Source organism: Filicampus tigris, chromosome 9 (assembly GCF_054856515.1).
Source record: "Filicampus tigris isolate MCC_2025a chromosome 9, RoL_Ftig_1.0, whole genome shotgun sequence".
NCBI lineage: Eukaryota > Metazoa > Chordata > Actinopteri > Syngnathiformes > Syngnathidae > Filicampus > Filicampus tigris.
Window position 1 is genome coordinate 11020517 of NC_141225.1, and position 27382 is coordinate 11047898.

General features: G+C 40.2%; 2 protein-coding genes and 2 long non-coding RNA genes across 6 annotated transcripts; 2 read left to right on the top strand and 2 right to left on the bottom strand.

Moving 5' to 3' along the window:
- Positions 1 to 235: 235 nt before the first annotated feature.
- LOC147141916 (uncharacterized) lies at positions 236 to 3759 on the bottom strand. Its single transcript, XM_086040978.1, has 5 exons — positions 3505 to 3759; positions 2903 to 2992; positions 2514 to 2580; positions 2325 to 2401; positions 236 to 1127 (listed from the first exon to the last, which is right to left on the bottom strand). Exons 1-5 carry the CDS (start codon positions 3553 to 3555, stop codon positions 1056 to 1058), a joined length of 357 nt encoding a protein of 118 aa, XP_085897104.1. The 5' UTR covers positions 3556 to 3759; the 3' UTR covers positions 236 to 1055.
- Positions 2462 to 8073, top strand: LOC147141917 (uncharacterized). Of its 2 annotated transcripts, XR_015088152.1 has the most exons (4): positions 2462 to 3851; positions 4958 to 5080; positions 5264 to 5299; positions 5383 to 8073. It is a non-coding gene; the product is annotated as an uncharacterized LOC147141917 (long non-coding RNA). The 2 variants fall into 2 exon arrangements; XR_015088151.1 differs by having other exon boundaries at positions 5264 to 8073.
- A 5212-nt stretch (positions 8074 to 13285) lies between these two features.
- On the top strand, positions 13286 to 17170 carry LOC147141918 (uncharacterized). 2 transcript variants are annotated; one of them, XR_015088154.1, is made up of 2 exons: positions 13286 to 13567; positions 16262 to 17170. It is a non-coding gene; the product is annotated as an uncharacterized LOC147141918 (long non-coding RNA). The 2 variants fall into 2 exon arrangements; XR_015088153.1 differs by lacking the exon at positions 13286 to 13567 and adding an exon at positions 14692 to 15552.
- Positions 17171 to 18253: 1083 nt separating this feature from the next.
- Positions 18254 to 27312, bottom strand: odad1 (outer dynein arm docking complex subunit 1). Its single transcript, XM_086040977.1, has 15 exons — positions 27183 to 27312; positions 26886 to 26963; positions 26528 to 26624; positions 26245 to 26434; positions 25393 to 25518; positions 25201 to 25314; positions 25038 to 25105; positions 23552 to 23724; positions 23304 to 23438; positions 21463 to 21545; positions 21212 to 21380; positions 20947 to 21083; positions 19432 to 19535; positions 19241 to 19331; positions 18254 to 19143 (listed from the first exon to the last, which is right to left on the bottom strand). The coding sequence occupies exons 2-15, from the start codon at positions 26947 to 26949 to the stop codon at positions 19048 to 19050; spliced, it is 1647 nt and encodes a 548-aa protein (XP_085897103.1). The 5' UTR covers positions 26950 to 26963; positions 27183 to 27312; the 3' UTR covers positions 18254 to 19047.
- Positions 27313 to 27382: the final 70 nt, after the last annotated feature.

Sequence of the window (27382 nt, forward strand, 5' to 3'; positions counted from 1 at the left end):
ACACACACACACCACTCTCAAGACTACACATACATTCAAAGACGCAAACCACAGCATACACATTGGCCAGTACACACAGCACACCACAAGCACACACAATGACTCCATGACGCACACAAAGCTGTATGCATACATGGTGGACAAACTCAACTGTTCACACACACACACACACACACACACACACACACACACACACACACACACACACACACACACACACACACAAAGTAGAGAATTAAGTAAAAAGACATTTTATTTTTTTGAGAATATACAAAGCAGTGGCTTTAAGTAACCATATGTCACGGCTGGTTGTTAGAGAGAGGCAGTCTTGGACACAAAAGTGGGTTACCCAGCCATAAATGTAAACTCCATAAGAAAATGAGAAAGAAAAGGGGGAAAAAAACCATGAAAATGGTACAAACCTGCGTGGAATGCATACAGAACGAACAAGACCAAAGCGTTAAGATTTAAGAGGGGTTAATTAACGTCGGCAAAACAACAGAAAGCCCGCCTCTACCAAAACGGCAGTGGCATGGAGGCCCTTAATATCATGAGCACCATCTGTTATGCTAACAGGGCAGCCGAGGATTAACTAGCAGCTTAAACACCAACAAAAGATTACGCATCAACTAATAATTATCTTTATTATTATTAGCCCCTGCTTAAAACTTATCTTTGGTCCTTGATGTGAACGTGAGCAGCTGCCTGAACGTATGAGCAATCGGCTGGTCAGAGCTGACTTGATAGAGGTTGTGCTTGCAAACAGAAGCAAGCAAATGGAAATCAACTCATGTCATAGAATGGCCCCATTTTGCACACATACAAAAAAAAAGCTCATTATAAAGACCAATAAATAACATCTTGTAGAAAAAGAAAAATTGGGGGGGGGGAAAAAGAGGGCCACAATGTTTCACAACTCCAGTGCAATGTGAGAACATGGGAGCAAAAAAAAAAAAAAAAAAGAAAAAAAAGGGGGGGAAAAAAACTAGAAAAAGCACAAGCTCTACAACACCATGTTGACCAGTAAGACTGAGCTGCATACAAAACCGCCATCTTTAAGCCTCCACTTCCGCCTCTTTTGAGTCTCCATTCTCTTCTGTCTTCTGTTTTTTGGTGTCTGCTTTCTCCTACCAACCACAACCAAGGAGAGCAAATTTTAATCAATTGTTTGAAATGAAAGAAACTCAAAAATTTCGCAAGTGTTAACGCCGAACTGTAAAAGCTGTAGAAGTGAAATGTAAAATACGAAACTTCGAAAAATGAAAACGTATGATTGGATAGAGGTAAATGTGGAAAATTACTCAGGTAGGGAATTCTACAAAACAGGATTGCTGGAATGTTGAGCATTTAGTGTAGTCAGTATTTAAATCCAACCCCCCCCAACATTTAACAGGTTTGAAGTCATTGAAAATGGGTGAATTAATTTGATTTCTGGGAAATGTGGATCTATCTCTATTTATCGTTGCTGTCCTGTGAAAAACACTTGTCGATTTTTTTTTACAATTTTGTTATTTTTATGTGAATGGTGTTTCCGCATTAGACATCGCATAACATTGAAAATTAAAACAATGTCCAAACATGGACATAAGTGTTTTTCACAGGCCAGCGATGATATTCATCCATCCATCTACTGTATATACATATACACGCATATATAGACACACACGTGAACTGAATAATGGCAGGAAAAATAAAGAATTTGGTGCAGAACAACACCATGTAAGAACAATTGTTTTTTTTAAGTTTAAATGGTCTGAGTCGGTTAAGATTAGGTCTGTGACTATGGAATAGTTATAATAGATTATTCCATTGATTAATCAGATAAAATTTTATTTAGAATTAAAAATCTGTTGCAAAAACATTTTTACTCTGTAACTGTTTATTTTAAATCAAAGAATTTTGAGAATTTAAGTTAAACAATGGCTCCAAACGATTACTCCATTAAAATAGTTGTTGATTAGTGTGATGATCTATTGTCGATTAATCAATTGTGACACCTCTCATTAAGATAGCGAATTGTTGAATTTTCTTATTTAAAGTACATTTTTGGGGCATGGATTAAGAGAGGTTTGAATTGGTTGAGAAATTAATTTATTGAATTTCTTCATTAATTTGTGACATTTATTACAGAAAATATGGAATTACCTATAAGGTTTTTTTGGGGGGGGGGTGTAAATAGAGTGGTTTAAATTTATTGAGAAAGGTTGAATTTATTGAATTTCTCCTCTTGTGGAAATATGAAAACGTTTTTTTAATTGGTTGGGAAACTGGGTAAGAAAAAAACATGAAATATTGTGACAGTGAAGACAGCACACGTGACCCACCTCCTCTTCATCGGCAGCACGCTTCACAGGCTGTGCATCCGTCTCCTCAGCAGGGGGCGCCTCTTCCTCTGCTTTACCTGCAAAAAAAGGACAGTTTGCTTTTTTTTAGTGTTATTCAAACAAACGGGAATGTCAATTCAAGGTAATGAGACTAATAACAGGAAAGGTATTAACAGGGGGGAAGGGTACCATCTCCATTCTTGTGTTCTTCTTCCTCTGCGGCGTCCTCAACTTTGTCACTGTGGTTAGCACCATTCTGAGGGAGCAAAATGTCACATTTATAGCCCTGGTAGTTGGGATAATCCTCCACGGACAAACTAAGGATGAGGGAAGGGTGTATGGGGGTGCTTTTTGCTCCCTCGAGGATTAACCACCACCAGCAGCAGCAAGCTCTCTGGGAAGACACCCCCAATGGAGGCAGCTCACTTGCCAACATCTGTGCCATTTTCCACAAGGCACACAAAGAGCACGCGGCCCAGGCAGAATGGCGACACCTGCACGACAAGGGGGCTACTCGACATAAGACAAAAGCCCCCCACCTCTCCCTCTCTCCCCGCAAAAGCTGCCAGCAAACTCACAGTGCCATTAGCAGGTGCGTCCCCGTTGTCTGTCTTCTCCTCCTCCTTCTCCTTCTCCTCCACTTCAACTTCTTTCTTCTCTTTCAGCTCCTAAGAAAAAAATAAGACTATTAAATTGTCGACGTTTTTCTTTCTGGGCTCAAGTGCTGGCTTTACCTCAACCGTTCTTTAAGTCTGCAACGTTTTAAGTCGATTCATTTGTCAAGTAAATGCTTTTTTTCTCCTCGACGCACGCGCGTGAGACGTAAAAAAGGGTTCTCGTGCTTTTCCCGCCCACAGTAAAAAGCAGCGGCTGCTTTCTCCTCCTCGCTTTTGTCTATGTTCGCTTCCAAAAAGACACCATACACGCCATTGAACGCCCGATTCTCAACTAAAAATGACACAGGATCGTTAAAAATCGCCAAGGATGGCCCTTATTTGACGTAGGCGTCGAGTTTTTAATTTTTTAATCGCCATTTTCAACGTGCTACACTTGCCAAACCGCCATTTTATCCCCACAAACGTAAACAACGAGTGACCTGAAGCTCATATTTGCAACTTTATCAACTTCTTAAGCATAAAAGGCGACGAGTCGGCGTGAGTATAAAATGAATGAAACGCACCTTGGCTGTAACCTCTGAAGTTGCGGTGGTGTCAACAGCTGTGTCGGCCATGTCTACTTTGACAGTGAATTGAGTTAATTTGATTGTTTAATTCCTGTTTTTTTTTTTTTTTTTTGGCTTTTTGTCGTCGTCGTCGCGGATACGAGTCCAGTGACGCCGAGAGAGAAATGATGTCTGCCCAACTCCGCTTTTTCTGTGGGAGCCACTTGAAAACCACTCTTGTTGGAGGCAGAAGCTTCACTCGGCGCCCGATTGGACCGTCACGACGCGTCTGGCGTCTGATTGGAGAAGCGTCACGCCAGTTCTTGGATAAGCACCCGCCTTCCACGTTAACTGGTCGTTGATTGGTCAGTGGTTTTAAAGCGCCGCTTTGCTATGACGGTTTGGTGTGTGTGCTTCTTGTGGCTTAATTCAAACAATGGGCTGCAAGTTGTTAGTGATCATCGACCTATTGATTATACAAACTTTTCAATATCAAAAGTTTTTTTTAAAGGCAGGCTAAAGATGTTGTGAAACACGTGGCCAAGCAGTTTTTTTTTATTCACTTTTTTTAAAATTGGCACTCTATGTGGCCATTGGTGTCAAATTACACGCAAGGAGGAGCTATGTAAAGTGGAATATTATGGTTTGATGTTTCAATCAGTAGAAAAATTGTGAATATTTCTATTAATTTTGATTTTTTTTCGTTGTGCAATTCTTTAAAAAGTTGTCTGTTTTGGGATTTTTTAAAGTAATAATGGTTTAGATTGTTGGGGAAATAGTGACAAAAAACTCTAAATGGATTTAAGTTGAATTCAAACTAGAATGTAAGATATTAAAGTTGCATTTACGTTTTAGGAAGACGGGAAAGGTGAAAAAAAAGTGTGGGAAATGCATCCATGTTGGCTTTTCCTCACGTTTCTTTTTTAACTGTTACCACTCTTTCTCTGTGGAGATTGGTGTCAAATTACACTGAAGGAGGGATAACGTCAAGATGTGTACACCCTGTCTACGATAGCTGACTTCCTCCTTTCCTGAATTTAACTCACCTCATACAACCCGCCTGCACAATAATTACCACTAAAAGTGCGTAATTATGAAAACTATAGTTAAAAATGTACAAGTTTGCCAAAATGTGTTAATTTACACGACTTGTATTTGTTATTTATTAATCACTTATCCTTAAATAGTAACATTTCCAAAGAGTATGTTTACACATCAAACGAATCATTCACCTTCCATGATTGAGATGTGCATTACATGTGTTGATTGTGCATTTTGAAGCAGTTATTTGTGATAGGGGTGCCGAAGAAAATGTAAATTTGAAGCAAATTGCACTGCTTCAAAAAGTCTAACCTAGGCCTAACCTCTCTGTGTTTTTCGACAATTTAACGGCAGTGAAAACAAACGGTCTTCTTCCTGTTAATGACTAAGCCTTATAACCCGACCAGCCTGTTTTTTTTTCTTCCTGAAGTTTACTTCCGTTCTTCTTCAACTGGCTCATCCAACTGTTAAACCAAAGGAAGTGACAACAGGGGCCCGTACAATCTCGCGCCCGTCGCTTCAAATGAGGCCTGCGCGCTGAAGGCTTTTCGCTGTAAGTTACCAAGCGGAACAAATAGTTTTCATGTCAGATACAAATCTGCAAATGTGAATGTCGTGTCACCTGCAATTCATTTCCGCATGTGAAAGAAATAAACACCTATCATTGTTGACAGCCGTTATTCAACTCATGCCGATTTCACACCGCCTGTAAAATCCGGCCTTTTCTTTGTTGCAGCACCGATGCGGAAAGGAAATCGATCCAGCTTTGGCGGTAGTATCAGAAGCCTTTTTTACACAGAGATGCAGCAAAATTGTTATAACAGTGGCAATTATTTGTCTTTGCCTTTTCCACAGTGCCCAGATATTGATGCAACAGTGATTACCTCTACAAGCAGTCAATAACACTTTCAAAACCCGAATATTGCCAATATTCAGGTTTTTAAAGTACATGTAAACACGTGAAAAAAACCCCAAATAAGATCATATTCGTGTTTTTAAAAACCTGAAGATTTCCCCGTCCAATCTGAGAAATCATATTGCGGTAAAGCTAAATGATTACCCTTTCATTAGCTTGGCTCTGGTTAATGATGTTAGTTTAGCATAACATGCTGTATTACCATGGTAGACCATTTGGTTCCATTTGTTTGCTCTTAGGAAGACCTTGAAATTTTGAAGTTTGAGAAGCAAAAAAAAACAACAATCCAGTCAGTTTAAAGGGTGACACGAGGAGGAAACATCCGGTAAAAATATTTTTTAGTTTTACTCGCAAAGTACAATTCAGAGCCTGTAGTTTTTTTTTTTGCTTTTACTCGAGTAATTACTTGAATTAGTACTTTTACCAAAGTCATTTCCTATAAAAGTAATTGTACTTTTACTCAAGTATCAGAATGTCAGTACTTTTCCCATCTCTGTTTCTGCGCATGCTCTATCTCGAGAAATCTTGGTCTTTTGAATACAGGAAGTACTTGTGTGCGCGGCAATCTCTTACTTGCCGCAGTGAGACGTCTAGCCACTGGCGGGCATCTTACGTTGTCACTCGCTAAGCAAGCCTAACTTGAATACATTGATTTCCCCGCAGCTTTTTCGTGTTATTTTCTGTCTCTACAGCGAAAATGACACAATGTGTATACAAGCACATACAGTGTATGTCCGTATATAAGTCAGTGCATCTGGCGCGCAACTTGCTGAAATATACAAGCATAGGTAAACAAACATGGAGAAACTCAGAGGAAGCACAGAATCACACTTTTCGTGCGACGAGGAAACCAAACAGAGGCAAGATGACACAGGCACGTAACGTCTTATTTTGTAGCTCACACCAGACGCTGATAGTCAACTGAGTGTATGTTGCCATATTGAAATATTCAGACTTCTGAGTTAAAGGCTGGCAATTTTGCAGGATGTCCATTTAAAAGAGGCTTTTGTAGTAAGTTTGTGCAGTTAACTGCCATATTTCAGGTCACAAATGACCTTAGTCTTAGGTATAGACTTGGTATAGGTATCCAAATATATTTGTTTCAAAATGTTTTTAACTTACCCCAAGCAGGATATCTTGTCACAAGCGTCTAATTTTAGCACATCTCCTGAGATCCCCACCGCCCTTTTTTTTTTTTTTAAATCGCCTCCTCCCCGCCACTGCTGCAACCACAGATTTCAAGGAAGCCTTCGGGGCCATGAGCCTATTTAGTGACTCATCTCACATTCAGAAATATAATTACGAAAACTAATTACATGCAGAGTTCAAAGGCGTGTGCGGCTGGCAGGATCTGGGACCTCTTTCTTCACTGAGTCAGTTGGACTGCTGGCCTGTTCGCAGTAAAGAATGCGAACCTTTTTTTATTATTATGAAGCATTTTAAGTCATCTGAAGGCCATTATACATTTCTGAAAAAATATGATGCAACTATGGAAAAAATGACTGTTCCTCAGTTTAGAGCTTTTCCGACATAAAACATTTTGAGGTTACCACAGTACTTAATATTTTTAATTTGATTGTTTTACATTAAAGCCTCAGAGTGTTTTTTGTACAAATATTTACAGGAATTATGACTTTACAACTGCACTGTCATGAGTAAATTATAGCCTACGGAACATTGTGACTTATATAAAATTAGGCTTACATCACCACTATAAAGATGGAAGTTTTGACATATACCGTGGATCCCCTGTACAGTCAGTTCAAACACAAAATTATTCATAGTTTGGCCCAATCTTTTGTTAAAATACATTTTTATTAATTTATTTTTATATTTTGGCTGGAAATGGTCCATCATGTTGAGTTTTTTAATTTTCCCAAAAGTTGTACAGTATATAAGAATTATTTATAATTGCTCTCAATACACGAATATCCAGTATTTTACAGTCTGGTAGAAGTTATGGTAGAATGGTGCAAGAGCCAGAAGTAACCTAATTCAACACATAAAAATGAACTGTAATTCAAAATTTGGGGCTCGACTGTGTATGTCTCTACATAAATTTCGAGGTTACAAAGGGGATGCAGCAATGAACTAGTTTGTGCTCCGTTACCACCGTACTTACTTTTCATTACAATACTCTGTATTTATGGCATATACCGGTAAGTTTTTTTTTTGTGTGGGACAAAAAAGTCTCAAGAAGCTATGCCTGAATAGACACAGGAAGGCTGCCTTTTTGGCAAATTTTCTTTGGTCATTTTGGCCATTTCCAGGGCTCCTTCAAACTTGTGTTACAGATTTTTAGTGATTCCTACCAAATTTGATCCTTATATAATGGAAGTTTTTTCAGAATTTGACCAAATGCAAACGTAAACAGAGGACCCCTGTATTTATGATAAGCATGTGTAGGTTAAATGTGTTGGGGCTTTTAGCGTCGTTCAGCTGAGGTTTTATTTGGACTGTATGCCAAGAAAAGTCATATCAATGATAAGATTGTCTCTGTAAATTGTAACCCTCTTAGGAAAGTGCAGATTGCATAGCATCTAATGGCTTGAGTGCCTACAATAGAGGCATGGGAGTAACTCAGGGATGGCAGAAGGCATTACTCACTCTCTACTCTGCAAGAGTGGAAAGTGGGCATCAATAGAATCAAGCGGGTGAGCGGAGGTTGGGGAGTGGGCGGGGGGTCAAATAGTGAGATAATTTCCTCTCCTTCCTCATTTGCCTACCGCAACTTGTTTCCATCCAGGTTTGTGCAACTCAATGGAGGGCCTGTGTGCAGCCCGTGCGCAGTTAGCCAAAAAAGAAAGCAAAAGACATGCAATTGTGCACAGTTTAGCTGCATACCACATTTTCCATCTGTACGAAAGTGTGAAAAAAAAAACATGGCGAAAGGAATCATTCACAAAAGACAAGCCTCGCTCTGTTTTGCAAGTTTGGAAATATTATTTCAAGACCCCAAGTCTTCTCCCGCGCGGTGACATGATACAGGATGGCAAGTAGGTTTAAAGCGCCTTCGTTTCACCTCCATTTTGCGAGGACAAAAGGCCTGACCTGACTTGTGGAATGTCAGCGCTCCGAGCAAAGTGGGGGCCCTTCGAAGAGCAAGGGTCAGGATTAGGGTTGGGGGAAGGGAGGGTGGTGCCTGATAATTGGAGGAATTGGTGGCCGCAATTTGAGCTCTTTTGTTTTGAACTGCGGGGGTCCCGCATGGTCCAGCGGCCTTTCTCCTGTCGTCAGACGAGTCCTGCGGTGCTCGAGGACAACAGAAAGTTGACTTCTCACTGGGAGCACAGTGGGTTTGATTGATAAGTCTAGTGCTATCATAATACGGAAGACAATGAATAATTCAAATGTACACATGGAACAAACATAATTACAGTCACATAAGCAATAGACAATTAAATAGACACATTTCATTGGTTTAATATTGACCTGCATGAAAATCAATAATTGAAATATATGATTAAAGAGAAAATCAACCAATCATGGCTCAGCTTCAGAAAACAGGTTACCTGAGCCCTGAATAGTTGTGATGTCATTTTCAGTCGACAGAAGTGACAAAATGGCCGCCCCCAGAGATGGCTAAAAACGAGTGGATTAACTGTTAGTCCACAAACGCAATATTTACCAGAATGCCTTGTTTCAACTAGTGGGCTTGCATAGAACATATTCTTGCAAAAAATATGTTTGGGCTGACGTCTCCTTTAAGTACAGAGTGACATTTTATGTTTTTACATTAATACATCATCACAATAGATGATAAAATAAAATAAAAAGATCAGAGGTGGGCCCGTAAAACCATGTACGGCCTTGCGAGGGGACTTGATGGGGCGCATTACGCAATTCTAAAAACATCTTAAAGCAGCGATCAGTGATCAACAGGACCTCGCATTACATTGGTCAAGCTCGAAAACTTACAGCAAGTCGTCAAACTTGGCTCCGCCCAGACGCAATGACAAAATGTTTCGCAAATAAGCGTCGCCCTTCTGTCTAGTATATTAGCTTAAAATTTGGTAAGAACCAGAAAAAATCTCTCGGACAAGTTCAACTCAGGACACCGAGAAATTACCAAAACAACCATAAAAGGTCTCCTTCAAAACAAAATGGCAGACTTTGTGTATCTTTTCAGACATGGATTCTTGAGACTTTTTTTATGGGTCTACGCATGACAGCCATACCTACCAAATTTCATAAGTGAAAGTGGCTTTGTGGCTGAATTGTTAAAAATTCTGGGGGACTCTACTGATGAAACGGATTAAACAAGCCTGCCAAATTTGGCCAGTTTACATGTCTTCAAAATGTGAGTAGTTTTTATTTTATTGTAGTTCTCCTATACAGTAGTTAGCTGTATTTTAAGCAGTAAAAGCAGTAAAAATAGTCACAATGTGAGCAATACCCTAATTTGTTATCTAAAACTGTGTTTTCTGAAAACAGATCCCAGATCTAGTGTGGCTCAGGACCCAGATCTAGTGTGGCTCAGGAGATAATGCCGACATTCCTGAGGCGTGTGCGAATCTTGTTGATTGACTTTCCTTTTTAATGTTTCTTGCAAGGATTAATGCTTTGATGAGGATTTGCAAAATTCTAGAGTGCGCCTGTTTGGAACTGCTCCAAGAATACGAAAAGGATTTAGGATGTGTTTGCTTTGGACTTAAAAAGATTGAAGTCGCGCATTTTGCTTTCGGAAAAATGTGTTTTTTGTAAGCTCGTAGACTTAAGAAGGAATGTATTTTTTTTTCTGGCATGAATACCCAACAATTACATAAACGACAATTGCAGTTAATGGGGCTGTTGATTTCTGTCTATAATTTGTACCAGTACCAGTGCTTTTTCTTTGGCTTTTTTTTGTGATACCTCCACATAAGAAAAGCAGTGACGCAGGCATACAGGACAAATTTACAGGACATGACCCACTAGAAATAAAACTGACTGTGTTCCACTCCAATAAATCTTGTGACACTTCAGTTCAAGGAGCCTCTAAAAGATTAAGTCCCTGCAGTTTTAGGATGTTTTTTTTTATTGTTTTTTTTTTTGCTTTGTTGGGTATTTTTGTGGAATCAGATTCTTTGCAATAACAGATGAATCCTGGTTATCTTTCTCTTGCTTGCTGTAGGGTGAGGTAAAGCACCAAGGAACATGCAAGGCTATTGCTGGGACAAGTTTGTAGATTTTGTTACCATGACGAAACTCCCTAACAGCTATAAAGCAAAAAGTCACCTATGACTTCCTGCCTTGTTGCATGTCCATAAAATGTCTGATTGTTGTCAGTTGTTCTAGTGAAGAATTGAACAGAAAAAGTTGCATTGTACTAATACAGTATGTCTTTCTCCTCTGTGAACTACTTGAGATGAGCGCAAACCACCTTCTCCACTTCTTAGCTCCACCCTCACGTTGACTGCGTCTAAGTGGAAATTTCCAGTAATTCCCAGAGCATGGCGAGAAGCGCCCCTCCTTCTAGTCTCCTCCTCCTTCCCTGATTTTCCCGCCTTTCAACTTTACCTGCCCCCAGACCTCATGGCCCTTCACACTTACGCAGACACTTTGGAACGACTTCATGCCGACACAGAACGTGAGATAGTGGATTTGATAGTTCCATTTCAAATCTAGAAACTAATGTTTAGTGCCTTTTAAACAACTGGGCTCTGTTGACACTCTTGAGAGTATCCTGTGATACTGTGAATAATTCAAGAGGTTCGACTACTTCAACATTAGAGATGAACAATCGTTTGTTTGGAATGGCACAGCAGATGGTGCATTTGCATTCTGTGTGTTCCTCTAGTGGATTGGCTGGACTGGTTGTCACGCATCCACAAAGGAAAATGTTGAAGAAAATCAAAAATTGGGACAAATATGCTAGATCAGGTATTGAGTATGGAAAACAACATGATATAGATTAGGGGTCTTCCAATAAACGTTACAGAGAAATATAGAACATCACAATATATGGTGTATATCAGGAGTCACCAACCTTTTTGAAATGGAGAGCTAACTCTTGGATCCTGATTAATACAAAAGGCTTCCAGTTTGCTGCACATAACAAATTTGGTAAAATTAACTTTGGCTGTAATATTAACAATTAATTCTATTAACCTAACCTAGGTTAATATAACCTAACTTATATACATATATATATATATATATATGAGGTCTGTTTTATAACACACGCACACACAAAAAAAAAACTCAGTTAACTCAGTTTTATTTACTTCCTGTGGCATCTGACCTCTGCTCACTATGCAGCCAAGCTTAGAGGAGAGTCACTATCGCAAAGACGGACTTTTATGAAGTTTTACTTTAAAACGTTGCTCGACGGGTCATTGGAGAGATCCAAAATTGCACACTTTGCAAAGCCAACTTCAAATACCATATTAGTTGTACGTCTTTGGTGTATCGTTCAACACTTGTATTTGACAAGAAAATAATCGTATTCAAGGATCAAAGAAAGCTATTAGAACAGTCTTTGAATCAAAATATACTTTAATTACTTTCCCCACATTAATTACAAGATTGTACTCCAGTAAAAATTGTTTCCAAGCTTCATAAAATATTGTAGTTATAAAATACGATTAATCGTGATCAATTATGGAAAATGTTGCAATTAATTTGTTAAAAAATTGTAATTGCTTGACAACACTAATATATATATATATATATATATATATATATATATATATATATATATATATATATATATATATATATATATATAGATATGAAATTATAAATCTCTGATGGTGTTTACATTTTCAAATGACCACTTTGACACCATTCCTAGGAATTGTCCCATCTATGGTGAACTATTTTTAGAACAGACTCGGGGCTACTCATGTAGTCCTTGGGGGCTACCTTGTGGACAACTTTTGCGCACTCACTGCTGCAAGAGGTTCTCGCATTCACCTCATGATAAACTGCAACAACAGCAAGTGTGCCTTGGCTGCGCCGTCCAAAAGACTTCAAATAAAGACGAGAGGCAGCTGGAAAGGAGAACTTTAGCGTGTGCGCTGATGGCATGAGGCGCGCTGACCTTAGCTCCATTGTGCAGCTCCAACAAAGAGCCATCTGCACAGCAACCAAAGTGGCGACGGCGAGGGCGTCGCACACAGGGGACAGAGAGGCAAGGGGGGAAGGGACGTGGGGGGGGGGTTGGAAGTGAAAACCCACAACAACAACAACAACAACATGAATTCATAGAAGCTTCATAAAACAAGGACAGGACTCTCTCCCCTCTGTCAGCAGACAAGAGAGCTGCAGGCCTAATCACTCAAGTGCATATTTCCTGTCTGCAGCCCGATACAAAGAAGTCAAACGCAAGCCAACTATTACGTTACAAGGGCATGGTTTTTGTTGAAACTCCTGTTACGCACGCAAATCTGTACACGCCGCTATCAAGTTCGCACAAAGACAAAATGGTGCATATCTGCAAAGATCTCCAAATGTTTCTCAGGTAAAAACATGACAGGCGGGATTGCTTAGCAACAGCGGGAAGAAGAAATGAAATACGTCGGGAGAAACCCGGCGTGCTGCCACCCAGCGGTCAACCTTTGGCACATGTTGAAGAATAATTTATAGGAAGAAGAGAAATGCAGAACACGATATTTGCATAGATAAAGATTGACTTGATTGAGTTGGTGGGGGGTGGGAGGAGGGCCTTTGAAAATGTTTCCGCCGATAGGATTGGCTGGGAAATGTGCTCATGGTGCGTGGTTGCCTAGCAACATCTCTGAGATGTGGGTGAGAGGGAAGAAGGGAGGGTGGGAGTGCTGGTGGCGGCGGTGGCAGTAGCATTGGGGGGGGGGGGGGGGGGTTGGCAGGGGGTGTTATACATACGTCAAGGGGAGGGAAAAGCTCTGGGTGCAGGCTGAGGAAACCACCTGGCAATATTCCCAAATAAACAAACAGGAGGAGAGCAGCAAGGGAGAACGACTGGGAACATTTTTTTCCTAGCCGAGATAGTACGGTGACAGTGTATTTTCCCTCCCCAAGAACAAAACACTGCAAAAAGACGCATAGAGGTCATGCAAGGACGCTCAGAGTCTCTAGCGCCTCTTCAAAACTGAAGTGACCTCTACGTGGAGCGGCTCGCCAGCAGAAAAGTGAAGAAACCAGACAATCAAGCCAATCAAGGTGTGCAAATAGGGAGTTGCTGACAAAGAGGAGAAGATAAAGTTTATTGTGGACAGGAGTGCTCGGGGTGTGGTGTAGATGTCACTACTCTCGCTATAGGTAGAGCCTGCGGGAGGAGGTGGGTCGAGGCGGGCATTGAGGGCTCTTTGTCAGGAGCAGGAAATGAGGCTTGTGTTGCGATTAAAAAGGGAGTGTTTCTATGGAGATGCAGGGCCGTGTGCAGGGAGGACGAGGCGGAGGAGGGGTTGGCGGCGAGAGTAGAATTTCAAAGACGGCAGCCTCTCCTCCATCACGTTTCCCTGCTCGCTGTTTCCACGGAGCCCCCTTTTATCTGCTGTAATCTGTTTAAGCAGAGGCTGCAAGTGGGTTTATCTTAAATAAGCCACCGCCAAGCCATCGCTCGACCAGTCACTAATGTTCGGAGTAATAGTTCCACATCCTAAAAAAAAAATCTTTAAAGCAACACGAGCTCCAGTCGATTACATCAGATTGACCCATTTGCCTGCGCTCTCGTTTGAAGTGTTTGATGCAGCATTTCAGTGATATTGCCTTTAGTACACTACCACACTGGATTTAAAATCAAAAAGTGTAGACTTCCAGTTTTTGTTTAAAATGTGTGCCACTCAGTTGTTTATTTTCAAGAAATGTTAGCCAGGCGCGGTGTTACACCGGGTCTAGAGGGTGCTATAGCCCCGCCGGAATTCTCTGGGCCCGGTAGCGGCCCTGCAGCATTTTATTTGACATTTTGGAATATATTTTATTGATCTAATAAACTTGAAAAACATTTATAAATTCACAAGTTGCCATTCTGATCCAATCCAATGCATTTTTTTTTTCAGGGCAATGCCGATTATGATTTTTGACAGAATAAAATTCAGATGACCGATTAATCGAATGGCTGATAAAAAAAAGACTAAAATAATTTATTTTATGGTGCCTTAATATTTGCAACAGTAAATAATATGAATTACAAGCGAAACATTTGACTGTTTTACAATACTTTGTCCTTTAGTATTTATTTAAATTAACAACAGAGAGATTTTTTCCTGACAAACCTATCTCACTTTAAAATAGTATCTCTTGAAAGCCTAACAAAACTAGTTCGTGTGACAAAACAGACCACTTGTGTGCTTGACCCGCTTCCTGGCAAATTTTAGGCCGGTTTCAAATCTCCCGTTTATTGTGAAAATTCTTGAAAAAGTCGTAATGCAATAGCATAATGACTATATGGCCGGTAGGAATCGATTTGAACCTTCGGTCAGGATTTAAAGCCGACCACTCTACTGAGATGGCCCTTTCTAAAGTGACTAATGATCTTCTCCTAGCTATGGACTCCGACACCTCATCAATACTACTCTTACGCGATCTTAGCACTGCTTTTGACACCGTTGACCATAAAGGCCCTGATACACCAAACCGACGTCGGAGGTCGTGAAGCGTCGTGGCGTCTTTAAGCGCCGTCAGATTGGTGTAGTGCCCACCGTCCTAGTGTCGTAACCCCTCTCTAAGCGTCTGGGGGACGTTTAGGAAAGTTGAATCGGCGTCGCCAGTCGTGACATTTGGTCACTCTGATTGGCTGTTAGCTAGCAAATCAGCGCGCGGAGCACCAACGGGAAGTGACAAATGCGGAAAAACAGTGAGCACGCCTTCGCTGCCTTAATCTTCTTACAAGTGCAAGAGCGAGGGTTGACAATGTAAGTATTTCACAATACCGTGTCAAGAACGTGAGGGTTTACTTTGCGTGGGAGTTCATCGTGAGCGAAGAATATAGCCGAATGCATTGTTTACGTTGTTATAATCCGCCCCAGCTTTCCGGTTGGATTTTTCTAACAATGAGAAATAGTGACTACCGCCGCCAATGGTATGGAAGGGTATTACACCTCACTCATGCGCTTAAGGTACTTTAATGGTAAGCGCCGCTGTCTGACGTTGCGGTGTATTTTTTCCAGCGTGACGTGACGACAGCCGTTCCAGCGCCACAGGGGGTAAGCGTCTGTCATTGTTGGTGAACCTCGATTTGGTGTATCAGGGCCTTAACATACTATTGGAACGCCTTGAAGCGTGAGTTGGTATCTCAGGCTCAGCACTTTCTTGGTTTAATTCTTACCGCTCAGAGAGGACGCACCGTGTAATTCATTGCAACGCGACTTCTGAGTTTTGTAATGTTACATGTGGTTGAGTAGCATCTACATGATTCCCCTTTGTGATATTTTACGAAAACATAACATTAGTTTTCACTGGTATGCTGATGAGCTAGTCCAAAATGCTCCAGATAGTTAGATAGAAAGTTTGATCATATTACTCCGATACTAGCCAATTTGCATTGGCTCCCAGTCCACTTCAGATGCGATTTCAAGGTTTTGCTATTTACTTATAAAATATTGCACGGCTTAGCACCTTCCTCTCTCGCCAACGTAGCGATACCATACATTTTGTCCCGAAACCTTTGTTCACAAAATGCCGGTCTTTTAGTGATCCCAAGATCCAAAAAGAAGTCTGCAGGTTCTATTCGGTGAGCGTTTTCTATTTAGGCACCAGTGCTTTGGAATGCCCTACCCGCGATTATTAGAGGCGCCTCAGTAGGAATGTTTAAAACATGACTAAAGACTTATTTGTATACTTTTGTATTTAGTTGAACTATTTGTTGGCCTCTTTACTGACATTTGTATTATTTTCTCTGCCCCCTTTTCCAAGGCTTGGGAATTGGATGATGGTGACCGAATTGGAGGTTGCTGTTTGGTTCCCACAGCAACTGACCACTACAAGATCGGAGGTTGACCACATCCTCGGAGGCGCTGTTTTGGAGATTTCTACATTGGGCAGGCACCCACTTCACCGATGTCATCTTCCTGCAGCACTTCATTTGATTGACTTTCACATTATTTTAACCAACATTGTATAGTATCACAATATGTGTTAAATGTTGCCCACTCGGCATCCATTGCAGCCTGATCATCCTGGAAGGGGGATTGCCCCATCTGTGGTCCCTTCTCAACGTTTCTCATTTTTCCACAAATGTTTTTTTTTTTTTTTTTTTTTTTAGCTTTTCCTTGCCCTCCTGGGGGTTAAGATCAGGGGATGTCGTTAATATGTTGTCAACTATGGGCATGTGAAGCCCTTTGAGACTTTCTTGGGACTAAGGGCTATATAAATAAATTTGACTTGACTTGAATGTCATTATCTTTGTCTTACGTTGTAATGCGTTAATGTGAAGAAAATTAATCTGCAAAGATAAAGGCCCATTTTCTAATTCAAATCCTTTATTGTTATACACCTAGTTAATGTCTTTATAAATTGTTGTTTTTGGTACATTTTATGACTTTTTTCTTAGGGCAGCATGATGAACTAGTGGTTAGCATGTCCTGTCTCACAGTTCGAAAGTTTGGTGTTCGAGTAATGGCTGCAGTTTTCTCCCACATTCTCCAGCTTTCTCGCTCATTCCAAAAATATGCAATTTTTTTCCCCTTTTCAAAGCATGCGGCAAAATTTCACATTTTAGTTGTTTTTTAAATGAGGGCCTTGCTACTGAAATTACAGTATACGTTTGTGTAGTTTTTGTTATTGGATAATTGTGACAATGTAAAAATAAAGAGTGTGCATGTACTTTATCTGTGTCTTTCACATCCAACTTCAGAAGAATTTTTTCTCTTAGAAATCCACCATTCCACACTCGGCTATATAAAAAAAAAAATCATCCAAGCAAGGAAAATGGTGATTAAAGCTGAGAGATGACACTTCAATCACATTTTGATTGCCTGCCCTTACAAATTGTCATTTATTGTCCAAATACTTCAGGACTGCATGTGACCTTTAAATACCAAATATAGTAACAGGCTTTGTGAATTGTTTCGAAGTGCCCGTGGTACAAATATAGCATCCTAAAATAAATCACCGTATAGAGTTTTTCAGGAAGCTGCTGTTTGGATAAGATGACATTTCAAATAGCTGTACAGTAAATGACCAAAATAGAGATTTCTCATACTGAGGCTTGCCATATAAACAGTGTATTGCCTCACATGTATGCTACAATGGACAAAAAACCTCACCACTGAACATAAGCATATTTCTTTTCAAATTGTGATGCATGCCCCAATAGGACTTCAGGGGAGGCAGCGGGTTGACAAAAATAAAGAATAAAATATGTTTTCAAACCTGCTAAACTTCAGCTACACTAGTATATCTAGTATATTTTTAGACTAATGTGTTATTGTTTATCTTCGCATTTTTCAAATTGTGAAGCAGGCTGCAATAGCTGCAGAAGCTTGACGAAAATAAAGACAAATTCTATAATCAAAACTTGTTAATCTTAACCTATATTAAAGACTAACAGTATATGTGTTTCTCTCTCTCTCTTTTTTTTTTTTTTTACTATTGTTTATGTCAGCGGCTTTAGGGGAAGCGCAGGGGCTTTATCAAAATAAGATACATTTTCAAACCTGCTAAGCTAACTAACAGATGTGTTTTTAATCATTTTTGTTGAAAATATAGATTTACGTACGTTGAGGCTGTAAAGTAATATGTTGTTATTGTGCTTATCTATCAACAACAAAGTCGTCCAAATCAGTGGTTGCAGTGAAGGTCCTCTGTTTAGCTATTAAGTCGAGCAAAACAAGCGCACCCCACTGCTATGCTGCAGCTGCTTTCAATTCACTGATTACCTGGGGGGAAAGAAATGGTATATTTTGTACATTTTGTTTATTTTAAGTTTGATTAGAGTGACATATTGTGAGTAAATAAAGCCAAAGCTAAAGGAACTTCAAAAGCCTTGCAGGTTGCAAAATCTTCGCACTATGTTGAGACTACCACAATCCAAATCTCAGCATGTCAATTTGAATGACAAAAGCTTTCTGCTGCCCCCAACCTTTGTGTTGGGGCATGGCAGCCAGTGTCACGCAGTGAAACAGTGCACTTTCACAGTGTGGTCCAAAGCCAGATGGCCGCTAACACATTAAAAAGCACAGCTGGTTGCTGTAGAGCATCTTTATAGCTCCAAAACTAATTAGATCCAAATAAACAAATTGTAAGCGAGATTAGACTGGATCTTTACCAAAACCTCATCATTAAAAAAAACGTGACAAAATTATACTTTAAATGTATACACTTCTTCACTTGAATTTCAGTTGAAATTTTAGGATGAAGCTGCCATGCACTGTTACCTTTACAGGTTAGCTTAATTTAACCTTCTCGAAACTTTTGAATGCTGTTCAATGTTTCAGTAATTTTAGCACGAATTGCTGTTCTCTAAAAAGGAGCTGAAAAGCGAAATTCACAACAGGTCATGGATGCATGAAGATCTTCAAGGACGCTTGCATGCCTTTCTATGACTTTTTCAGTCCCTCCCAATTTCTGTTGTTACTTGCAGTAGGTCCGTCCTGAAATTACCCGCAAGCCAAAGATCCCTAACTTTTTGTGAGTACTGTATGTGTACAAGCTACATTTGAAATGACCTCCTTTTTAGACATTGCATATGAATCTACCGCTCAGATCTGTTCCATCACTGTTTCCTCTTGAACACGTGGGCTCGTTTTGAAGCTTTTTGTTGCCAACTTCAAACTTGAATTCTCTCTTTGCATAACCTGTAAGGAAAATGAAGACCATCACACAAAATATAACCGGTTCCTACGTAACACAGACTGTAAATAGCACTTTTTTTTATTTTTTTATCTGACTCACCCCTTCCAATATTCTTCTGCGGAGTTCCCCCTGAGAGAGAGGCCGCTCTTCCTCATCCGCGACAAGCAAGTCGTCCCCGTCATAGTCCACACTAGGGAGGTCAGAGAACACACCCGTCAGCACAAAGCCTGTAAATGTAACTGTACGTGCACAAAATGTTAAATTATCTTCTTTAAAATAAAAGTTTAAACCTCTGGACTGCAGGTTGAATGGTAACGTTCTCCTGGAGCGTCTCTGGGTTTTGGCCAAAAAGAAATTTGGGCAGATCGGATGGGTTGTAGTCCTTGCCAATTTCCTGTAATTGTAAATAAAACTATTGTTACATTTAACAAGTATACACAGTGGTATTTTCATATGAAAAAGGGTGAAGTGTAAAATAAGTACAGTACATCATAGGAAACCGACAGTAGTTATTATTATTATTATTTTTTAAATTCTTTGTCCAATTGCAATGTTTTACCTCACAAGGAACACATATTTTTTGTAATTCATAAAAAAAAACGAATTACTACTTCTAGGCCATATATTACTACATTTCAAGTAAACCATGATTGTAATAATATAGCGGTAAATTCGCCTGACTTCCATGCAGGCCGTGTGGGTTCAGTTCGCACTCGGTAACTGTGAATGGGAGTCAAGTGATCAGGGGAATAAAAACTTTAAAAGAACTGTTTCTCCTTTTAAGGAAACTTTTTTTTTTCCTTTCCCCCTTACATTCAATATCAACAGAAATCATTACTTTCACACCATAGCAAACAACCTGGCTGGGAAGTCATTGTTTATCATACCATCCAAAGTCATGATTTCATGAAATAAAATGCACACACATACCAATATTGCACACACTCTCATAATACAAACATGAGCAAACCTAAGTAAAAAAAAAAAAAACAACGTTTGGAATTGTAAAGAATTAAGAGCTTTATGTGTAGTTGTGCTTTGAATGATCTATTGATCGCAGTATGCAATATGGCGTTGGCCGTCTGTGACAATTGAACACTCTGATTGGCTGTTAGCTAGCAAATCAGTGCATGAGAAATAAGTAGACTATGAGATAGTACACAAAAGAAAAGCCACGGCAAAGAAAATGACATTAACTAGTAAATTAAGCTCAGCAAAACTGCTTTTTAATTAGACTCGTTCCTACTTGATTATGAGTGTGGTGGGCATTGTTCTGGATATGTGTGAATTTTATTACATGAAACCCTGACTGTGGATAGTATGATAAAGAATGATGCACACATGCACGGCCACCCTGCACTGGCCTTGCCCTCATTCTGGCCACACCACTGAATAATGTCCTCTCTGTATGTGCTGTGTGATTGACTGCCAACCAATCCAGAGTAGTCTGCCCTTTGCTTGATGTCAGGTATGGAAACTGTCGGTCCCAGCTCACTGTGACCCTGAACAGGATAAGTGGTATAGGAAATGGATGGATGATAATAATGTAATTCATAAATAGTTTTATTTTATTTGGATTTTTTTTAATTTTGTATTTCAACGATACAACTGTCTTTTTCGCTTTCCTGTTCAACATCATAGTTTGGTGCTGTCAGTTGTTGCTAGGCAAAGTTTCTAGGGCCTGAACTCCCCAAAGGTCTATTAAAAAACCTTACAAATGACAGTCACGTCCACTGGGCTGTTTGAATGGCAAAGTATGGTTTCTTCACACACATTTATTTCACGAGTTCACACATTAGCGTTACCTTGTTATCAAGGAAGGCTTGTATGGTGAGGAGCTGGTTGGTCTTCTGCTCCACCAATCCCAAGTAGGGCATAATATTGTTGTCACTGATGGAGTCCTCCATGTCACACTCCACTTTAGAGACAATACTGCTCACTCCTGTGAGAAGAGAACAAAGACTCTGTATTATATACTCTAAGTGCTCACTGGCCACATTATTAGGTACGGTACACATAAAGGTTCACTTTTAAGCCATTACTGTATTTGTGTTATATCTAAATGCAGACCTGCTTTAACCTCCTCCAGGACTTTGCTTATGACGGCGGCGCGGTTCTCAAAGTCCTCAGTTTGCAACTCGGCGCCCTTCTGCCGTTCATCGACGTCTCTCAGCAAAGCATGATGGTTCTCCTCTTGTCGCAAACCTCTCAATTGAAAATGCTCCATCTCTTCCCGGATCTGTATTGAAACAGGCAGTGGATAATGTAGAGTAACACACACATGGTATGGTGATGTGACCATGCTTTGAGATTCAACTCACCTGGCTGATTTGATCCTGCAGAACCTCAGCTTCGTTGTTTTGCTCATTTACAAAGTTGAAAAGTGCAAAGTTACGGTCTTCAGCTGCGCAGAAAAACAACACACCCGATGAAATATAGTCATTGGACACTTTATCACGTACTCTGGCAAAACAGACTACACAAGCTGAATCAACATTTTGTTGAATATTAAAAAATATTAGAAACAGCTCTCAGTGTGATGCAGAACTGTTCTAGATGACTGCAATGGAAAATAAATAAAAAATTAAACTCCAAGAAACTAATGTATTGCATTAATTACCAAACTTTAAGAACTTGAGTAATGTTTACAATTCACAAGATTTGTTTGTAATATTAATCATTTTATTTAAAATAAAAACAATTTCATTTTAAATGTCAAATCATAACATTCTATCAATAACTTTCATTTAATTCTGTATCAGTCATGTTTTCAATATTTAAACCTCTTGAAAAAAAAAAGTTAAAAAATGTTAGATATTTGTTTTGAAAATTAAAAAAACGACTCTAAAACTTAAGCCCCAGAAAACCATTGTATTACATTCCAAAACTATAATGATTATAAACTATTGAAAACATAAGTACAATACACAATAATTTCATCCATCCATTATGTATAGAGCTTTGTCTTCATGGGGGTCGCAGGCGTGCTGGAGCCTATCCCGGGCCTATCATCGGGCAGTCAACGGGGGACACCCCGAACTGGTTGCGAGCCAATCGCGGGGCACACAGAGACAATCAAACATACACACGCACAATCACACCTAGGGGCAATCTAGAGTTATCACTAACCTACCATGCATGTTTTTGGAATGTGATAGGAAACCGGATTACCCAGAGAAAACCCACACAGGGACGGGGAGAACATGCAAACTCCACACAGAAAGGCCGGAGCCGGATTCAAACCCACAGATTCTGCACTGTGAGGCGGAAGTGCAAACCAGTCGATCACCGTGCCGCCCACAATAATTTCAACGTATTTAAAATATTGTAAGTAGCATGAATTTTTATTATATTTAGTTGTCCTTATATTAAATAATGTTTTCCATTACCATGCCTTATCTGTTGATTGACTGGGAGAACTGACATGCTTCCACTGCCTACTTTAAGTGATATATGTGGCATCCATTTTAGCTCAAGTCGAAGGAACCAAATATGGTTCCTTGTGCTAGCGAGGGCTACAAATATGCCCTGATCACATTTAGCTCTAGACCAGGGGTAACCAAGTCCGGTCCTCAAGGGCACTTATCCTGCATGTTTTCCATCTCTCCCCGCTGCAACACACCTGATTGAAATGAACAGCTCATCAGCAAGCTTTTCAGAAGCCTGATAACGATACAGATCATTTGAAACAGGTGTGTTGCAGCAGGGAGAGATGGAAAACATGTAGGATAGGTGCCCTTGAGGACCGGACTTGGTGACCCCTGCTGTACCGCAGGGGTCTTCAATCCTGTTCCTCGAGGCAGGGGTGCTGCCTTTTTTCCATTTGTCCCTGCTGCACAACACGCCTGATTCAAATGATCAGATAATCAGCAAGGTCTGCAGAAGCCGGTTAATGATCCTGATTTGAATCAGGTGTGTGTTGCAGCAGGCAGACATGGAAGTCAGGCAGGACACAGGTTTTTTTTTTAGTTTTTCCTTGCCCTCCTGGGGGTTAAGATCAGGGGATGTCGTGTATATGATCTGGATTCATATGTGAAGCCCTTTGAGACTTTCCTGTGATTAAGGGCTATATAAATAAATGTGACTTGACTTGACCGGTCCGCAAGCAAAATGATTGCAGCCCCCTGCCCTACAGTGTAGCAGAAGCTGATGTTGGACATACCCTGGATGAAACTGCTGACCAGCAATTCTGGGTCGGCCTCTCCTGTCACAGACTGAATCCTTTGAAAAAACGCCTCCAAGTCATTTGGAGACTCCTCACTCAAGTCTTTAGTCCCCTGCTCCTTTAAACCTGACACTGGTTGATAAAAAAAAAAAGGTTTATTAGAAGACACAATGAAGGAGAGTGATAGGCTAACTTTCCTCCAGATTGGAAAACAGCATCCTTACAAAAAAATGCATGTTACTGACCTTGCTCTGTCCCGTCCTGGCCTACTTTCTCGCTGTATTTGGTGGTGATGAAGTCTTTGAGGCCGGACTCATGTGAAATAACCCTCTCCAGCTCTCTCATCTCTGTGTTGTACTGTGCAAACTCCTTCTCCGCTTTCTCTCGCATTATCGCCAACTTAGACTGAGCCTCCACCCTAAATGCACAAAATATGAACACAAGTATCACACCATGCATGTTTTTTGAATAATCACAAATAAGGGCTGAGTTGGAGTCCACGTGTAACCCAAAAAGGTCAAGTCCAGCAGGGTGGGAAAAATTATGTGTTCAATAATAAAATAGTAACATATTCTCATTTTTAAATGGCATATTTATACGTAATAAATGAACCGATTGCAGTGTCAGTGTACAGTGGGGTGTTAAAATTAGTGTGTTAATAATGAGTTTCAGTGATGTGCGGTTCAGTGATGGTCTCATAACTGCATGTCTGATTTCTCTAACAAACAAATCCGAGTCAAAATCAGTATTGAATTTTATGAGTTATTATGATTGCTGGTAATTTATTGGAGCACAATACAAGTGAATGGAAGAAATCACTGAGGTCTCCCGGTTAAATTTGGCGGCTGGATCTGCATGTCCTCACCCAACCCAGGCTTGCTTCAGTTTGCTTTGATTATGTATGTCTAAGAGAACAGCTCTGCACTTCTACAATTACGCCAATGGAGCACCATGCTGCCACATGCTGGCAGTGGCAAGGTACTTTCTTGACTTCACTGTACACCGAGTGGCTTTTCTGGCCAATCAGAAAGACTAAATATGTCACACATATTCATTAAATATATTTAAACTGTTGAAAGCAGGAAAAATGCAGATTCGGGTATTTTATCAAATTTAATGATGAACTCATTGACATTATTGGATTGAAAACAAATCAAGTTAAAGCACGGAGCAGATAACTGCAATGGAAAATAATTTAATGTAATCATTGTTATTTATTGTAACTCTTCACATACATGGGGGGGCAGGGAACCCTCAACCTGCCCTCCCTGACCTGCACGTCCCTGCCGAACTGGTACTTTGCAGTAGAAAAACAGCATTTTGTCACTGTTGGGTGGAAACCGCTTAAGCCCAAATTTGGTCCATTTATTATTATTTTTTAAAAGTTCTATACTATCAGTCAGTCCCCCAGCTGGGTCTGCACCTTTTACAAATTATTGACCAATCCTAAGTGTTAAAAACAGCTCGCTCTTTTTGATGATACAATGTTAATGGCTCAAAAAAATGCCTTTTTTTTTAGTTTTCTGAAAGAGATGGTTTTAGGCAAATTTCACCTGATGTCAGCAAGATAATTCAGAGGAGTGGACATTTATCGTGACACAAAACCAGTTACAGTAATTACACCTGTGTCCAGATTTCAAATATATTCCGAAACATAAGAGGTGTTTGCATGTGCCATTTCTTGTTATACTTTCTATTAAAAAAATGTGTACTTAATCTTAAAGCTTGTACCTTGCATCGTGGGCTGCAGTCGACAGATTAATTGCTTCACAAGTCTTCTTCCTGACATCTTGGAGCTCCTGTACGGCAAGCAACCAATCACAATGAAGAGTTTTATTTAACATCCGTGTTGCTAGGATGCTGCAGGGCCTAGGAAATGTGCTGAGATGCTCACCTGGACCAGCCTGTCTTGTAGTCGCTGGAAACGAACGCGCTCAATATGAAGAGTCTGCAATTCCTCCCGGAGGTGGCTGTTCTTGGTCAGCTGCTCGTTGAATCGAGTTAAGGCCTGAGGAGACACATTAGGATCGGTATTTTTATGCTAATATGTGAAGCCACACAACTAAAGATGAGCATTGATATTCACTCCTTGCAGTTTGTTCTCCAGCGTGCTTATGGTCTCCAGATTCCGCCGGTGGGCAGACCTTTGGATGGCACTTGTGTTGGCATTCCCTTTCCTCAGATCTTTCAGCTTCAACTCCATGTTTGAGATCTGCCCACATGACACACAAAACTCTACATGCTTACAATTTCACTTGAGGGAGACAATTTATGCATTTTTTCCAGACAATTTAAAATAATTATTTGATGTAAAAAGCTAAAAAATCAAAAAGCACAGTGTTCACCATCTGCTTTGTCATGTCTCATGTTACCTCTATGGGGCCAATGCAAAATATGGTAAGTTTGTTAAGATACATATTTAGCCCTGAGCCTAAAAAAGGCGAGTGTGAAATGCGAATTAAATGCGTCCTGCCACAAAGACAAAAAAAAAAAGCCTGGATTGTATTTTCACTAGCAGAGGCAGAACTCCATCACCAAACGGCGGAATTACACTTTGTCAATTAGTGCACATACATATTGCAATACACAAGAACCCTCTCCCACCAATCAAGTATGTGCTGCCTGCTTCTCAACGCCAATCACTGTATCCTTGCTTACTTTTTGGCTTTGTCATGACAGCGTTTCATAGTAGTCCATCTGTCATTTGAAAATGGCTCTGGATCTTTGCCCAGCCTAGCTTCGTATTCATGGGCGGAAACACTAAGTCTGAGTGTGTGTATGTTTGAGTCAAAGTTGTACTTACATAGGCAGCTCGTGAAAATTTTACTTAATTTACTTAATAATCCCTCTTGACAGGCGAGTAAGCACTGCAGAAACCCAACTACACAATTTTCCCAAATATTAATGTGATCCTGAAATATAACTACAAACCATTCACCTCTTTTTGCAGCTCTTTTTGATGTTGCATTTCCTTGTCCAGCTCCTCATCTAGGCGGTCTCTCTGCTCCAGCAGTGCTTGAAGGCTCTCAGCGTCCTTTTTGTCCTTCTTCTGTCGGGACAAGCTCTTACAAGCACCGAGCTTATGCTGAAGCTCCTGCTGCTCTGCACTCAGCTTCTCTATCTCCTGCCTTTCAACATGAACACAAACAGTCATTTGGATTTGATTTGAAAAAAAAAAGAAAAGAAAAAAAGAAAAAACACTGGTGAACTTTTCTTCTCACTGTTGTTTGCGCATTTGCTGCCGGGCCTGAATGCTGTAGGCCTGCCTGTCTGCATCCAAGATCCGGTACTGTCTCAGCAGCTTTGCTTTCTCTAATTCTGTTGAACAAAAATATACTCTCTGCACACATATTCAAAGTGATCTTGTCGTGGTAGAAACATATTAACACTCGGCAGTCCGTTTTTAGGTACAGCTCCACTATCCAGTGAGATCTAATACAAGAGATGTGTTAGAATGCGTATTTAAAAATAACAAATGACTTGCTTTTTAACGGCTCTTGTATGAGATATCATTGTGCAAGAGTAGCCTACCTAATCTATGACCTGAGAATTTTAGTTTTATCATGAGCTCTATATTACCTGTACCATCAGCATCTAGGTCACTGTCCGAGTAGGCACTTCTAGTTGCTCTTCCCCTGGACATGTTTATATAGCACTCTACAGGACATACATTGTTGAAAACATTTACTCATTCTATAAAAAACACAGTGCTGCCGCCGTCTTGTTTTCCTCTACATATTTGAATTTACCGGGTGTTTATCTACAAGTATGGTAAGGCGGTATTATATGACGTTAATATTACCCAGGTAAAAAAAAGAAAAATTACTGTAGGTTGCTATATACTGTACGTACTACTAAATACTCGACTTGCGCTACCTGTAAGGGTGTTCGTTTGAGATGCGAATAGAAAGTAATCCTTAAAAAAACGTGGTAATCCGAAGCATTCTCACGGTAAAACTTGCCTAGAGAAGAGCGGCAATTTGAGTTGTTAGCAACTGTCGCTAAGTCGCTTGAAACTTCATTTCCCGGCATGCACCACGCAAGCAGCAAACGCTCAATTAGTAGGTGACTTGTTA